General features: G+C 39.4%; 1 protein-coding gene and 1 long non-coding RNA gene across 15 annotated transcripts; both read left to right on the top strand.

Moving 5' to 3' along the window:
• Nucleotides 1-2,169: 2,169 nt before the first annotated feature.
• On the top strand, nt 2,170-8,713 carry LOC144054139 (E3 ubiquitin-protein ligase rnf213-alpha-like). Of its 14 annotated transcripts, none has more exons than XM_077569258.1 (5): nt 2,177-2,776; nt 2,843-2,951; nt 3,028-3,379; nt 3,893-4,067; nt 5,978-8,713. In XM_077569258.1, the coding sequence occupies exons 4-5, from the start codon at nt 3,980-3,982 to the stop codon at nt 7,906-7,908; spliced, it is 2,019 nt and encodes a 672-aa protein (XP_077425384.1). In that variant the 5' UTR covers nt 2,177-2,776; nt 2,843-2,951; nt 3,028-3,379; nt 3,893-3,979; the 3' UTR covers nt 7,909-8,713. The 14 variants fall into 14 exon arrangements, with proteins under 14 accessions (XP_077425385.1, XP_077425384.1, XP_077425383.1 ...); XM_077569257.1 differs by having other exon boundaries at nt 2,177-2,951; nt 3,028-3,072; nt 3,191-3,379; XM_077569260.1 differs by having other exon boundaries at nt 2,177-2,951; nt 3,028-3,096; nt 3,191-3,379.
• Nucleotides 8,714-12,106: 3,393 nt separating this feature from the next.
• LOC144054223 (uncharacterized) lies at nt 12,107-16,500 on the top strand. Its single transcript, XR_013294629.1, has 2 exons — nt 12,107-12,221; nt 13,274-16,500. It is a non-coding gene; the product is annotated as an uncharacterized LOC144054223 (long non-coding RNA).
• Nucleotides 16,501-16,760: the final 260 nt, after the last annotated feature.

Raw genomic sequence — 16,760 nt, 5'->3', positions numbered from 1 at the left:
ATAGCAAACAAGAAGGGGCTCAGAGCTGATCCATGATGTAGTCCCACTTCCACTTTGAACTCCTCTGTCACACCTCACCACTGTCTTACAGTCCTCATACATATCCTGCACCACTTGAACATACTTCTCTGCCACTCCAGGCTTTCTCATACAAAAGCACAGTTCCTCTCTAGGCACCCTGTCGTAAGCTTTCTCCAGATCTACAAAGACACAATTCTTCTGCCCTTCTCTGTACTTCTCTATCAACATCCTCAAAGCAAATACTGAATCTGTGCTACTCGTTTTTTGGGCATGAAACCATAGTGCTGCTCACAAATGTTCACCTCTGCCCTCAGTCTAGCTTCAACTACTCTTTCCCATGGCTTGATTGTGTGGCTCATCAGCTTGATTCCTCTGTAGTTGCCACAACTCTGCACGTCGACCCTTGTTCTTAAAAATGGTCACCGGCACACTTCTCCTCCATTCCTCAGGCATCTTCTCACTATCTAAGATCCTGTTGAACAACCCAGTCAGAAATTCTACTGCTACCTCTCCTAGACACTTGCATACCTCCACAGGTTGATCATCAGGACCAAGTGCCTTTCCACTCTTCAATGCCCTTTTCACTTCGCCCTTACTAATCGTTGCTACTTCCTGGTCCACAACAGTCACCTCGCACCTACGCTTCCTTCTCTCTCATTTTCCTCATTCATCGACTCTTCAAAGTACTCTTTCCACCTTCCCATCACACTACTGGCATCTGTCAACACACTTCCATCCCTATCTTTTATTACCCTAACCTGCTGCACGTCCTTGCCGTCTCTGTCTCTTTGTCTTGCAAACCTGTATAGATCACAATCTCCCTCCTTACTGTCCAACCTAACAAACAAGTCATTGCAAGCCCCTTTTTGGGCCTTTGCCTCTTCTACTTTCACCCGACGCTGCATTTCCCTGTACTCCTGTCTACTTTCTTCAGTCCTCTGTGTGTGTCTTACTTCTTCTTAGCATACTCTTTCTCTGGATCCACTTCTGCACCTCCTCATTCCACCACCAAGTTTCCTTATCTCCTTTCTTTCCAGATGACACACCAAGCAAGGACTGTCCTACCCGTCTCCCTGATCACATTTGCTGTAGTTGTCCAGTCATTTGGAAGCACCTCCTGACCATGCAGAGGCTGTCTCAACTCCTTCCTGGAAGTCATAAAACACTTTTCTTTTTTCAGCTTCCACCATTTGGTCCTCTGCTCTGCCTTTGCCGTCTTTGTCTTCCTCTCCACCAGAGTCATCCTACACACTACCATCTTATGCTGTCCGGCTACACTCTCACCTAGCACTACTTTGCGGTCGCTGATCTCCTTCAGATGACACCGTCTACACAAGATGTAGTCTACCTGTGTCCCCTTTGGGCTGTCCCCTTTGGGCTGTCCCCTTTGGGCTGTCCCCTTTGGGCTGTCCCCTTTGGGCTGTCACCTTTGGGTTGTCCCCTTTGGGCTGCCCCCTTTGGGCTGCCCCCTTTGGGTTGTCCCCTTTGGGTTGTCTTCATCATATGTGTGAGTGCGTGCGTGCGAATGGTGGGGCATGGCTTACGTGCTGACAGATGTGTGAGAGTACTTTGATTAAGCGCAAAGCCAATCAGTCTGCGTTCATTCTTTTTCTCCTCTTTTAATAAACTAGTCAAACGTACTCAAAATTCTCCTCCCAGAAATGTACTTTGAATTTCTGAGTGAAAAAGTTTTTTTTCAAGCAAATATGACTCCCCATTTTTTGCAGTGTTCCGTCCTTCCCTCCATGTTTCCGTCCTTCCTTGCACGTTGCCCATCGTGACCACGAGACGTTTTGTCCTGTCACGTCGTTAGCCCAACTTGGCTAGCATGGTGGTGACGTCGTGTGTCGTGCAGGTCTGTCGTCATCGGCGATGGTGGCCAGTCAGCAAGCGCCGTCCATGTACCCGAGAATGGAATGTTTCAGAACAAACGGTGCCAGTCGCGGAGAGGATCCAGAGGTGATAACACAGAGGCAGCTGGTGGGAAAATACTGTGAGGAAACTACAACCAGGAGGAGCAAGCAAACGATTCTGCAGGGGAAGAAAGACCAATGAGAGCAAGCTAAAGTTAACTGCAGTATACACATAGCCAATAGAATAATGCCAGGATGCCTTTGATGCTGTGCCATTTGCATATTGTGTAGTATAACTCATTGCTGGGCAACTCGGATGTAGAGTATGTCTGCTGTTGGCAACAGAGGCGTACAGAGCTGTATTGAGAGGGACCCGAGACCCAGGTGCTTGTATTAGATCTGTGTGTTAGGAATAAATCCACTCGTGTGTGAAAATGCCGGCTTCCTGATACCTTTCTATTGCAGAACGAGCGCGCATATTGTTGAATGAGTGGCAGTTGGGTAAGGTCACAAATTGGAGTCAGATTACTAACTTGAGTTTATGTTGATTTAGAAATAAATTCCAACAGCGTAAAAAAATACAAGCCTGCAGTAAAGGTGCCTTTTTCAATAAGTACTCTTAGTTGCATTTTATGGAAAAATTTGCATGTAGCTGGGTTTGCAAATGGTGTTTCATCAATGTGCAACGTTTGCATTGATTGCACTGTCTTCAAGGTGCTTGATGTGTATGCTGCTTTGGCTTGCCTGGAGTACCCGGAGCCCAGAGTCCTGGAGACGGATGCCCAAAGACAAGCATGGGTCAGACGTGTAAACAAACTCAAGTTTCCGATTGAGCTGATCTGCTCGGAGGACAGTGTGAGAGGTTACCAAGACAGGAGCAAGACGATTGCCTGCGTTGTCCGGTAAGTCAACATTTAACGAAAGGAGCTTTTGAACAAAAACACCTTTTTTTTACTCCTACTTCTCAGAGCTAGGTGGAATCGGATATTTTCACTGTCCTTGTTTATGGAGCACTTTGAAACCTGCCAGAGGGAAATAACATCTTTAGTTCTGAAACACGGGTGACTTCTGAACCAGGTTGGTGAGGGTTTTGTGCCTGATAAACAGATGACATCAGGCACCATAAAAAAAGGAATTAACTTTTCTTTCTCAGGCTCTAGAAAACAATTCTGATCTGAAAAGTCAGCAGCCGTTTGAGGTGATGATCGCCTGCTGAAGACCTGTAAAAATGAAGCTCTCGAAGGAATCTTCAAGTACATTTTAGCAATGATTGCTCATAATCAGTCTCTTCAATTGTCAATTATTTTTCTGTCCAGCTTTCGTTCTGTCCCGTGGTGCTTACTGTGTCGAGGAGACCCACAAGATCCCGTCTGTCTGCCCTGCAAGCACATCTTCTGTGCCGCATGCATCCAAAAGTGCTTGGTCCCCTGTCAGATGTATGTCTGTCCCCACTGTAAGCAGGCCGTTGATGACTTTACCCCTGCTGTTCCCTCTGAGGACTTACGGTTGGTGAAAGTGGATTTTTTATTTTTATTTTAAAGACCAATGAATTAATTTGACTTCACAACATGAGTTACAATTTAAAGCCCCAGTGAAATGAAAATAAGTTCTAAAATATAACACACCACAGGAAAAATGTTGTGACAACACTGCCATGTTTGAATGCACACTCACAGCTAACAACAAGGCACTCTAGATCCACGATCATATTTCCTCAAATAGTACAACATACTCTGTTAAATGCGGTAACCACGCTATACTGTACACATGCATGAAAATGAACACTTGATTGAACTAAATATTACTTTATACATCTTCAGATAGTGTTTTGTGTTTGTTTTTGTTAGCAGTATTGACAAACACAATTTTGGTGGCGGAAAAATCATGGTCTGGGGTTACATCCAGTATGGGGCCTTCAAGAGATTTGCAGGGTGGAAGGCAATATCAATAGCCTAAAATATCAAGACGTATTGGCTACCTCTTACATTCCCAACTATAAAAGGGGTCAAATTTTGCAGCAGGATGGCGCTCCATCGCATACTTCCATCTCTACATCAAAGTTCCTCAAGGCCAAGAAGATCAAGGTGCTCCAAGACTGGCCAGACATGAACATCATTGAGCATGTCTGGGGTAGAATGAAAGAGGAAGCATGGAAGACCAAACCAAAAAATCTTGATGAACTCTGGGAGGCATGTAAGACTGCTTTCTTTGCTATTCCTGATTACTTGTATGATTCATTGCCGAACCGCAAGGATTCAGTCCTTCAAGCTCATGGAAGTCATACAAGATATTAGATATGGATCTCACAGCACCACTACTTCATTCTCTGATGTTATGTAACTTTTTTTTGTATTTGAAGTCAATTATTTGTTCCATTTTCACATGACTTTTTGTAGGCGACAAAACTTTTGTCTTGCCAAAATCTGACCTTTCTGTGTTCATTAAATGATCAAAATTTATTCAGTGAAGCAAATTTATTTTTGTATATTAAACATCATTTGGGAGGGTTTTAGCTTTTATATGAGCCATTTCCAAAACGAATGGGTTAATTAAAAGTCAGGTTACAAGCTGGTGTTTCCACAAAATGGATAAGCGACAAGACTTTTGTCAGGGACTGTAGAATTGGGCTGTGACAAACAAGACTTAATCCAATTCACTCTAAATATACCAATCATCGATTCAAATTATGGAGCTTTCACACCATCCTTGTCATATTCCTTAACTAGCTGGGTTCTTTTAATATAATGCATTTTATTCCGCCATAAAAACTGAAAAATAACGCTATTGGTTTTATTCATATTTCTTGAGGATATACGGGAACTAAACATGTTTCTTAATCGTCCAAATGGAGTTTGAAGATTTATTTATTTTTACTCTCTATATGAATATAGAATTAAACGTGTTATTTTATTTTTTAATAATGTATTTCGTCACATGAGATTTGTTCAAATGTGGTTGCCGTAGAGTTCACGTGACGGCGACAGAAAGTATTAGTTCATTCCAGGCTGCATTCACATAGCCGCACACGTTTATTTACATAATTCATCCTGAATTCGTACTGAACGGACTTAAACATCGACACTGTGCCGCCGTCACTTCTTTATTGAAGTCAAACATAATTGCTACATTTCGTGTCTGATTAAATCGTATCAGACAGTGCTCGTTAGCCTAGCTTAGCTTAGCTTGCTAGCCGCCAAAAAGGATACGGCGGTCAAATGTGTGCGTAAAGTGTCGTGACTTCGTGTGGAAATGTGCGCAAGAACGAAAGTCAAGTACGAAGAGGAGCTTTGTGGAGCACAAGAGGAGAACCAGCGACAACGTCAACTACTGGACGCTGTTTACAAGCAGCCTCGAGTTGTGTTGAATAGAGCGGGTTTGTCACTTGTTTAATTCATACTTTTCAACAATATGTCCGTATTTATTTTTGAAAGGAATCTTCATCCGGGCACTTTGTTACGTACAATTACAGTTTTTCCTCAGTCGCCATGGACTATATGCACAAATCAGTTCCGCATTCGACGTACGAGTGCACCCAACCTTCCGGTGCGGGGAGACTTTAGCGGAGCGCACTGTTGATGTGATGTAAAACTCTAAGCCTAAATCTTTAATCCACTGAAAAAGAACAGGAGTCGCTCCTTGCTTTAATACTATGTTATCAGAATTTTAAAACGACTAATTAGATCACCCAGAGCCGTAATTTTAACGGCTTGAGCTCTTGTAATGATGTAATTGCTTAAAATTCTTATTACACGTAAATACAAGCCGTTTGAGTAGCTACTAAAGCTATTTTGTTTATTAGATTTTTTTTAATGTAAATTATGTATTGTAGCTCCTCTCCTGGGACTACTGGAGTCCACACAGTGGTTGGTGTTTTCATCCCTAATGTTTGTATATAAAAATTGTTTTATTATATCCGGAACAATCAGGGTTACAAAGTTATGCTAAGTGATTTCTGGAACAAAATGAAGACTGAGACAATACGTAATATTCGCCAGATTTGTTATTCTTTCACGGATTTGGCCCATGTGATAATCTTAAATATAAAATACATAACATCACAATAAATTGACTTTACGAAACCATGTGTATCTTGTGTCCCGCAGACGTCAGTGAAAAATATCGTTGTCCTGAGCGGAGGGAGCCAGAGTTCCCTGGTGTGAAAGAGGAGGAGGACTTGCAGCCTCTTCAAGTTAAAGAAGAGGAGCAGCCACAGCCTCCCAACATAAAAAAAGAGGAGCGGCTGCCGCCATACATTAAAGAGGAGGAGCATTTCACAGAGTTGCCCGTGACTGCTGTCCATTTGAAGACTGAAGATGAATGTCAATATGAAGAGAACAAAGGGGCGGAGCTTCCTAGCAGCAGCTCAAGACAACAAACAACAACAGAAGATGATGAGGACCAAGCAGACAATCGGTTACCTCCAATGTCAGACGGTGAAGACGCGTCACACTCTCTTCACACTAGTGACTATGAACAGTTTGACGGTGATGTGACGTGTCACACTGACAGCAAACGTTGGAAATGTTCTCAGTGTGGGAAAACTTTTGGCTACAAGTGTCATTTGAGAACCCATTTGATTGGCCACACTGGTGAGAAACCTTTTGCCTGTTCAGTTTGTGGTCAAACTTTTGCTCAAAGGGGAGACTTAAAAATACACACGAGAACCCACACTGGCGAGAAGTCTTTTGCCTGCTCAGTTTGTGGTCAAACTTTTGCTCGCAAGGAAAAATTAAAAATACACACAAGAACCCACACTGGCGAGAAGCCTTTTGCCTGCTCAGTTTGTGGTCAAAATTTTGCTGAGAAGGGAAACTTAAAAATCCACACAAGAATCCACACTGGCGAGAAGCCTTTTGCCTGTTCAGTTTGTGGTCAAAATTTTTCTCGCAAGGAAAAATTAAAAATACACACGAGAACCCACACTGGCGAGAAGCCTTTTGCCTGCTCAGTTTGTGGTCAAAATTTTGCTGAGAAGGGAAACTTAAAAATCCACACAAGAATCCACACCGGAGAGAAGCCTTTTGCCTGCTCAGTTTGTGGTCAAAAATTTGCTCACAAGGATAGCTTAAAAATACACATGAGAACCCACACTGGAGAGAAGCCTTTTGCCTGTTCAGTTTGTGGTCAAAATTTTGCTTGCAAGAAAAGCTTAAAACTACACACAAGAACCCACACTGGCGAGAAGCCTTTTGCCTGCTCAATTTGTGGTCAAACTTTTGCTCGCAAGGAAAAATTAAAAATACACACAAGAACCCACACTGGCGAGAAGCCTTTTGCCTGCTCAGTTTGTGGTCAAACTTTTGCTCGCAAGGAAAAATTAAAAATACACACAAGAACCCACACTGGCGAGAAGCCTTTTGCCTGCTCAGTTTGTGGTCAAAATTTTGCTGAGAAGGGAAGCTTAAAAATCCACTCAAGAATCCACACTGGAGAGAAGCCTTTTGCCTGCTCAGTTTGTGGTCAAACTTTTGCTCAAAGGGGAGACTTAAAAATACACACGAGAACCCACGCTGGCGAGAAGCCTTTTGCCTGCTCAGTTTGTGGTCAAAATTTTGCTGAGAAGGGAAACTTAAAAATCCACACAAGAATCCACACCGGAGAGAAGCCTTTTGCCTGCTCAGTTTGTGGTCAAAAATTTGCTCGCAAGGAAAGCTTAAAAATACACATGAGAACCCACACTGGAGAGAAGCCTTTTGCATGCTCAGTTTGTGGTCAAATTTTTGCTCACAAGGAAAACTTAAAAATACACACGAGAACCCACACTGGCGAGAAGCCTTTTGCCTGCTCAGTTTGTGGTCAAACTTTTGCTCACAAGCTAAGCTTAAAAAGACATACAAGAATCCACACTGGCGAGAAGCCTTTTGCCTGTTCAGTTTGTGGTCAAAATTTTGCTCGCAAGGAAAACTTAAAAATACACACAAGAACCCACACTGGCAAGAAGCCTTTTACCTGCTCACTTTGTTGTCAAAGATTCCCAAGTAAGGCTGAAGCTGAGAGGCACGAGTGTGCTTGTGAGAATAGCAGCGATGAATGAAGCTTGATATGATCTCATTTATGAATTTACATTTAAAATGGTGCATAAATTTCCAATGATCCGTGTACTTGTGTTGTGTGTCTTACTCTTGACTTACCATATTTTGTAATTTAAATTCATATTTAAAATGTTCCCTCAACCTGACAAGGAGCTGCAGATGAAAACTATCGGACGGCTATAATCTGACATGTTTACTTGTAAATGTCCGTTCATTAGCGCTGTGCTGTGCTGTCACTATCAAATAGTTTTAGAATAGATTAATCAGATTCATTGGAATTTTGCATAACACTGTATTACAAAAGGATTTTCCCTGATTATTGTTTATTATTGGTGTTTATTTCATACTTCATATTCGTAGAGTGATTTAAAAAGAAAAAAAAGGTGGCGTTGAAGAAAAAAATGGCTCCAAACAATTAGTCGATTATTACAGTAGTTATCGATTGATTAATTCTGACAGCTCTACACTGTGCCTTATATATTTTTTTATAATACATTTTCCATGTTTAATATGCATGAAAGGTAATTACAATGACAGTGGTTTTAAATGATCTCCATTTTTGTGCTCTATTTGTATTGTGTGGACAAGTGTTGACAATTCGGGAGAAACTTTGATTCATTGTGGTGAGATGAAAAAGTGTACCTGATTATGATCCTGAATAAAGTACTGCTCTTCGCATGCCTTTATCTCAACGACGTGCTCACACTCACGACTTTCAAATTTTCAATTCCATTTTCTTACAATAAATCAAAAACAAAGGTCTGCATTTAATAAATCTACATCTATCAATAAACTGTTTTGCCATTATTAGCAAAGCTTCATTTGCCCCTTTCTGTCTTGTTTTACGATCCCAAATTTAATATTCTTGAAATCTAGTGTCAGTGAATGTGCTTACTCCACTTACTTATGAAGGGATTTTATTATTATTATTATTTGCAGGAAAATAGCTAAATTTGTTTTCAAAGCTTGATATTGATGAGATTGGGAGTGGGACTTAATAGGTTTCCATTAGCCATTTAAATTGTTACCATGGTAGGCAAGAGGCGGCAGGTCAGTGCGTGTCCTATGATGTCACGTGATCACGTGACTGTGGAAGGAAATGATTGTTGAATGGAAGTGGACGTGACCCGGAGCGACTTAGTGATTTAGCGACTGCTATTTTACAAATTAAAAGTTATGATTGCCCATAGAGCCATGGAATCTATTACTTCAACTGAAGTTCGCCTGTCAGTCGAAGTTGCACATTTAGTCGGGACTCATAGAGTGCGATATTTACTTAAGTTGGAGATTGAAGGCATTATTTGATTACTTTATTAAGTGTAATCTTTTGCGTGTTCAAATAAATTGCAGAATTGAGATCGTATGAAAAAGTTCCCTTAAGGAGTTTATTTAAGAGCTCTTAAAGACACAGGAGAATGGCTTACATTCGAAGGTGATGTTTAAGCCTCAAGTCTTTAAGTGTGTGACGAATATGAAAACATACAGTTGCTTTTTACTTGAAAAAAGAATACTCCCGCCCTTAGGCTTGACAAAGAAGTAGTGTTCTTAATAAGCAGACATGATGATACTGATAAGATTATCTAAACTCCCCACCAGCCTCCAAAATTATGTAGACAGGCTTTGACCTTGGACCTTCAGTTTTTACGACATGAGTAATGGCATGAGAACTTGACTACCTTTAAAACATACACATTCTTATCTCAAGAGCTGGAAAGGGAGTAAAAAGTCCAATATATTTCACACAATCATTATCAGTGTTATTCATTAAAATACACACAGTTATATGGCACCTATATACTTATAAGTAAATTCAAAAACAGTAAAAATATAAATTGAAAATGTTAAATGTCTTCAAGATCGCTAGTTTGAAAACAGCCCCTTACTGTTTTTACCAAGTTAATCAAATCGCAGCCGGAAGTCACATCGCACGACCGATATCATTTTGTAGTCAATGCCGTCTCGGGGCTGATTCAAAAGCTTGTCGCTGGCTGAGTCTTTGGGACGAGATGCTACGCTCACACCGGGAAACAATATACCTCGTAATGTAAAGGTAAAACTTGTTTATCATGTTTATGATGCAGTCATTTCATGAATATGAGTCCGGCTCCAGAGCTGTGTGTTCGTGCAGTTGGAGCGGACGCTAACTGGCTCGTTAATGTGATTTGAAACACGCAATTCGACACCTCTGTTACAATCTTTGTTAGAGTGTACGTTTACTAGTAAAATGGATGAATATTTATCTACTAATTACAACATTTATCTACTGACCTTGCAAGAAAAATGATCGCTGCAAATCCGTGAATACTTTGTGGGCTGCCAGTCCTCCCTGTTGATTGCTGCTATCAATCGACGTCTTTTGTCTTCATTAGTAGCTATGCGATAAAAAGCAACATTTGCTTTGCTCCTTTGTCTGTCTGTACAACCGACCGCACAGCAAGATATGACCGATTTATAAGATAATCGATGAGATAAAGGACTTTACGCTGTACGAGATTCAATGGTTACAATACAAGCAAGTAGCTCTTTTGGCGTCCAGCGTCCCCGAGGGGACGTTCCCATGAGGGCTGTGACGTCACCTGCAAAAGGTCAATAGATCATGGATGGCTGCTTTTCTGTCTGGTGTCTGATGGAAGAGAGCGCAGGATGGGATTGACATTGAATGAGACGAGAGACAGCACACCTTGAAAACTATACTCAAATATGTTTTGTGTGTGTGTTTTTTTTTTTAGTTGACTGTTTTTCAGATGACGTTTTACCTCTGCTTCCAACTTTTGAGAATGGATATCTGTGATTTGTACTTCTTACTTTTTTGAAATAGTGTTGTTACGTCTTCAACCTCAGTGGATGACAACGCAGCGTGAAAAACATGTAAAAAGATGTCCAGTTGCTTTCTATTACTACTACCTTCTTCAGATGGTGACGACCTGACGACAAAGACGTTTGACGGTTGTGGCGTTCGCGGACGGTTTGAATTCCTGGCGCCATATTAACTGAGGTAAGTGGAGTACTTATCCACGTTTAAGGAATTCTTTCTGTTTGGGACCGCTCCGGCCGCCATACGTTTTGTAAATAACTAAATCGAAGGTGGGATTTGTGTGAACAGAGGTATAAGTTTAAATTGTTTGGTTGTATGGAGTCCATGATTGTGGATTTTCCTACGGTATTTGAAAAATACACATGTGGTGACGAGCAATATTTATGAAGATGCTGTCACGTTGAATTGAGTGCAATTGCATGGGGAAGTCAGCTTAAAAAGCATTTTGTTTTTATAAGCGTTAGATATTTGGATAATTGGTTTGAAATCCATATATATGTGTTGAAGTTGTTTGGATAAGTGGTTTGAAATCCATATATATGTGTTGAAGTTGAGAGGAAGTCAGCTTAAAAAGCATTTTTGTTTTTATAAGCGTTAGATATTTGGATAATTGGTTTGGTCCATATATGTATTGAAGTTGAGGGGAAGTCAGCTTGAAAAGCATTTTTGTCTTTACAAGAAAAGCATTTTGTTTTTACAAGCGATAGATTCTTGGGTAATTAGAAATGATCCTTGAATAAAATAAAGTCAGCGGATAGACGCAGCAGAGAGTACGGCTGCTGTTATGTAATCGTGACAAGATATTTGCTCAATTTATGGAAGTCAGATTGACATAAAACGGACTTAATATGCCGCTTTAAGATCAATCGCTAGGTCTTTTGAATAATTGGTTATTGATATTCTTAGACAAGATATATTTGCTCAACTTGTGGAAGTCAGACCGACATAAGAATATTTGGAACGCCTTAAGATCGGTCGCTAGGTCTTGGAATATTCGGTTATTAAAATTCTTAGACAAGACTGTTTAGCTGAGGAAAGCACAGTTATCCGGATTTTATATGTTTTGGTATGTCGCACAAAAGCGACATATCTTGTCTGTCCGTTTATGTTTGTTTGTATGCCGTCTGTCAGTGAAGCACGGTAAAATCTTAAAGGGACCGCGATGAAATATTTTGGTGACTAATTTTGTTATAAGTGAGACGTCACTGTATTTAGAAATATTAATACGACTTAGCTACAATATAATATAATATAATATAATATAATATAATATAATAAGCTATAAAATACGGGCAATAATTAATAGAAAGAAAACACTGTTTGAGAACTACAAAAATGGTTGCAACCGGATGCCGCGTCACGACGCGACAGGGAGTTGTGTGCGCATGCGCTGGTGTCAGCGGAGAATCGTTATGAAATATAAGGCGAGAAATAAAATAATTGCACGACTGGGTGCACGATTGCGGTGGAATAAATCTTATGGCGCCGTTATAAAATACAGTAAGTTAATTTTATTGATGGGGGACGTTGATGCTTGCGCCGCGGGCGTTCGACGTAAAAAACGAGATATAGAACACTTTTACGAGTGGAATAAAAACGACACATATTCGTGTATTTTTGGATAAGATGATGATGAATAATGCTAGAATACTAGCTTTAGGTATTTTTGTGAAGTTATAACCATTTATATAACTTTAAATAATGATATAAGACTAAATGATTTGACCTGATATCACCTCCGCTAGTCGGAATTAAAGTTTCCGGATTAAACATACCGTTTAAATAATGATTTAAAATGTAATTAATATTGAACGACGGGACTTGATTATATTGTGGAAAAGGTTAGTTTATTCTAATAAGATATGGCATTTGTTCGATGGTTTTGGGGGTGGTAGTTTAACTTTGTATTTCCGTAAACGCCGACCGCGGATTAGAAAAGTATTAGTTATATGTATTTTAATATAGAGGAATATCCCGGACGTAACTTTAAGAAAAGTGTATTAAATGATGATTAATGCTGTAATATTGACTTTCGATTGTTTCATACAAACAGCTCGTATGATTTTGAATTTACGTAATAAAACAAATGAAGCCGTTTAATAAGCGCTAAACGGGATAAATTAATTAGACGGTAAAATTACTAATAAAACTTCTAACGCTAAAACCCGCAATTGTCTGCGTTAAATAATTGAACGACATTATATAAATTGTTGCCGTAACTGATTTTATAAGCCCCTTATATAAATTTCTTAAGCACTAATGTTGAATACTTAAACTGGCTTCACGAGTGCAAATACGTCATATTTAAAATTATGTTTGATATAAAACGAACGAATATTAATACACAAATAACATAGAGAGGTATAGTTTTAAGATATTATAAAATTTAGATGCATATCTTATGCTTATAGAACATAAATAACTTTAACTAAAAACGAATAACTTGGATGGCAATTAATGTGGAATAATTCTTTATATGGATGATTGTTTTTTCCTTATAATTTTGTTTGTGCGCGAAAACATTGTTTAATAAATTTTAAATATCTTTTCAGAATCAGGACACACACCCATTAAGGACAATTGGGGTCCCACCAAAGTGCCATATTCCGGTCCTGGGGATGAAGTAATGTGTTAATTATAATTTAAAAAGAGTTTTTTTATTTTTTTTATTTTTTTTCTCTCCCATGTTTATAAATAGAAAATAATTTTAATCTCTCCTGAATATATTTAACCTTTGAATTCGACATTTGAAGTCTCATTACAAACAGACTGGGGAAGCTATCTGGAAGAATCACATTTTTGACATAATTTGAGGTGCTATGTAATTAAAAATCATTCCTGCTTTGACGTTTGACCAAAGGCTGACTTTACGGGCTGCGGCCTCCATTGAGAAAACATTAATTGAAAACTACACACTTATTAATTAACTATATTTGTAAATTGTTAGAGTATATCTGTCCTATCTTATCCTAAGTATTATTTATGAAGGTATGCAAAACATATTAAATTAAATATTGTAAACCATAACAAATATTGACATATAATTAGCAATTATTTAAAATTGTAAACTTTCATTGTTTTAATTATTTTTTATTTTTTATTTTAAAAAATATATATATTTTCTTCCCCTTTCTCAAAATTTTTTGAATTTTTTAATAAAGGAAGTTTTTGTTTTTAATATTTACTGACATGTTATAACCTAAATACTGTTGGGGCAGATTTTAATGTTTTCAGTCGAGTGAGGATTATTGGTCAGGGGCCATTATTTCAGAACAAAGTCAACTGGCGGAACACAGACCTCTTTAAAACCCCCCCACCCACAAAGAAACTTCAACTGCTACCACCATCAGAGGGGCGTGATGCAGCCATCATCACAAAACATCCTGCCAATACCTGATGGAGAGGGGAGGTTCCTGGCGCCACCTGTTGCCACAATGACTGTGCCATCATATACAAATGTGATAAAAGGAAAACTGCTCCACTGCCCAATGGCAGTCGGCCTACACTTCTGTCAAAATTCCCATTACATCATTGAAGGAATATGGGTGAAATATTGGTGGTATTTGACAGGGAATGTTGCGCAACTAGATTGGGGCACTTTTATAACCACCCAGAGTGGACAATATTGGCCACCAGGAAAGAGCAAGGAGGCTGTCTTCTTTTCTAAAAGGATAACACTGCGTAAAATGGGAGGTCAACTTGAATTGACCTTTTCCATTCCCGACGGGAATATACGACCGGCTAATGTAACTCTATATAACCTCCTGTTTTGGATTACTGTTATGGGCGTGGTCCTGTGGAGCTGACCCACGTTTTCCCATTCTAATCTGTGTAAATAACTATGAGTAAGCTAGACCAACCAAAAATGACTAAATACTCGAGGGAGAATGGGGTAAAAGCTGCAAGTGTACCGATTGATGGTGTAATTGAATGGTTTCGTGTTACAACAGGAGTGTCCAAAGGCAGCAACAACTGGCTACTGCTGGCGAACAAGGCAGGACACGCCTCTGGTAAGGATTGTGTGGTATGTGTGGGACCACGACCTTTATTGCGAGTAATCCCGGCTAAAATCGAGAAACAATGTATAATGGAAATTATGAATAAAACTGTCCCAAATACCAAATGCTCTCAATGGGACAAGGTGTTTCCACTCGTGAATTGGCAGACAACCAAACCAATATTTTCAAATGAAATTGCAGATGGTAATTTTTCATGTATTAAAATGACAGGTACCGGAGAACAATTGGGAGAACTAAATCACATTTCACACTGCACTACAATAATAAATGTGGGTCAAAAGTTCAAGCCTCAATCAAGAGCTGACATTTGGTGGTGGTGTGGAAATAATCAAATATTTGACAAGTTGCCTTGGAATGGGAAAGGATATTGCGCTCTCATTACCCTCCTTCTGCCAGTACAACTTTTCCCCACCTCGGTTGATAACCTTTTACAAATGATTGACACTTGGGAACCACAAACTTCTCCTCCTTTTCAGAGAATCAAACGATCTTCTTGGCAACAGCAAAATGTCCCCACCTACATTGATGCAATTGGAGTACCAAGAGGTGTGCCAAATGAGTACAAATTGACTAATCAAATAACTTCGGGATTTGAATCCCTAATTTGTTGGTGGTGCACCATTAACAAAAACGTAGACAGAATTAATTATGTGCATTACAATGTACAAAGACTAGGAAATTGGACTCAATCTGGTTTTGAGGTTGTACATGGCCAATTGGCTGCCACATCTTTGATGGCTTTTCAAAACCGAATTGCACTAGATATGTTATTGGCAGAAAAGGGAGGAGTTTGCTCAATGTTTGCAGATCAATGTTGTACCTTCATTCCTAATAATACTGCACCGGATGGAAGTTTAACTATTGCAATTGAAGGACTCCGGACACTCAATAGAAAGATGAATGAACACTCTGGTATAGATACTTCAATATGGGATAATTGGATGACTGTATTTGGCCGCTACAAAACCTTAATTTCCACAATTTTGATATCTGTTGCTGTATTTATGGCTCTGTTAACAATATGCGGATATTGTTGTATACCCTGTATACGTTCACTTTGCGAAAGAATTATTTCGGCCGCGATTGAAAAACAGGACGTACGAAATAAGTCTTCTTATATGATGATGGAGTCTGTTGCTTCCTCAGTCCTGCCTGCTGCAACATCCGATGCAGATCCTGCTGGAATCTTTGTGTAAAAATGTTTAAATGTTTAGTTATTGGGCTTTGTTTGAGAAAGCCCAAAGGGCGGACTGTTATACATTATTAACATTTTTAATACTTTATTTCATATATTAACCATTGTTATACATTATTAACATTTTAATTCTTTATATTAACCATGTGGAAATGTTTTATAGATGTGAAGTAGGTAAAGTAGTTTTGAACTCAGTATAATTTGACCTTAAGGTGGGACCCATTGTTTGGTCTAGAAGTTCCTTCTCTGTGCGAAAACACATTTCTGTTCGTGAGAGAGAGCGCACACTCATATAACTATGTTACATTAGGAGCTGTTGAGTTCAACTTGTTTTTGAGATTTTGTTATGGGAGAAAGTACTGAGAAGTGCCTTGAAAGTATATTTTGACTAGAGACGAACACAGCTGTATCTGTGTGCTGAGAACTCTGTTTTCCAACCTGTATTTTTCCATTATATAAGACATTTACTTATTCATGAGGGGCGGTGTTGGAGACACTGTTCTTGCGATTTGATTGTAATAAAGTGTGGGCTCTTCGAAAGAGGAGTGGCATTATTGATCTGAAACTGTTGGAGTTTGATTCAATGATGTAACGGAGATCTCCGGAATAAATCATCCTGCGCAGGAACTCTGTTCATTTCTTATCCCATAATTTGATTTATTGGACACGCAAAAGTATGGATTTTTAATATACCTTCTTCAGTACCCAAAACAACAGGAAGAAGAGACACTGTCAAGCGCCATCAGGACTACAAACTTGACACGCCGCCGCTGCCGCGTTCCTCCTCCCAGTGTGAGCTGTACTGTAGTTATGTGTGCGTGTGCC

The sequence above is a fragment of the Vanacampus margaritifer genome, chromosome 6, assembly GCF_051991255.1.
Source record: "Vanacampus margaritifer isolate UIUO_Vmar chromosome 6, RoL_Vmar_1.0, whole genome shotgun sequence".
In the NCBI taxonomy this organism is placed as follows: Eukaryota; Metazoa; Chordata; class Actinopteri; order Syngnathiformes; family Syngnathidae; genus Vanacampus; species Vanacampus margaritifer.
This window is presented reverse-complemented; position numbering and strand designations above follow the sequence as displayed.

Bases quoted from the DNA above. Each gene is read 5' to 3' on its own strand.
- LOC144054139 (XM_077569253.1), top strand. From the start codon at position 5,124: ATGTGCGCAAGAACGAAAGTCAAGTACGAAGAGGAGCTTTGTGGAGCA. The intron at 5,248-5,977 runs GTTTGTCACTTG...TGTGTCCCGCAG, and splicing joins AGTTGTGTTGAATAGAGCGG to ACGTCAGTGAAAAATATCGT.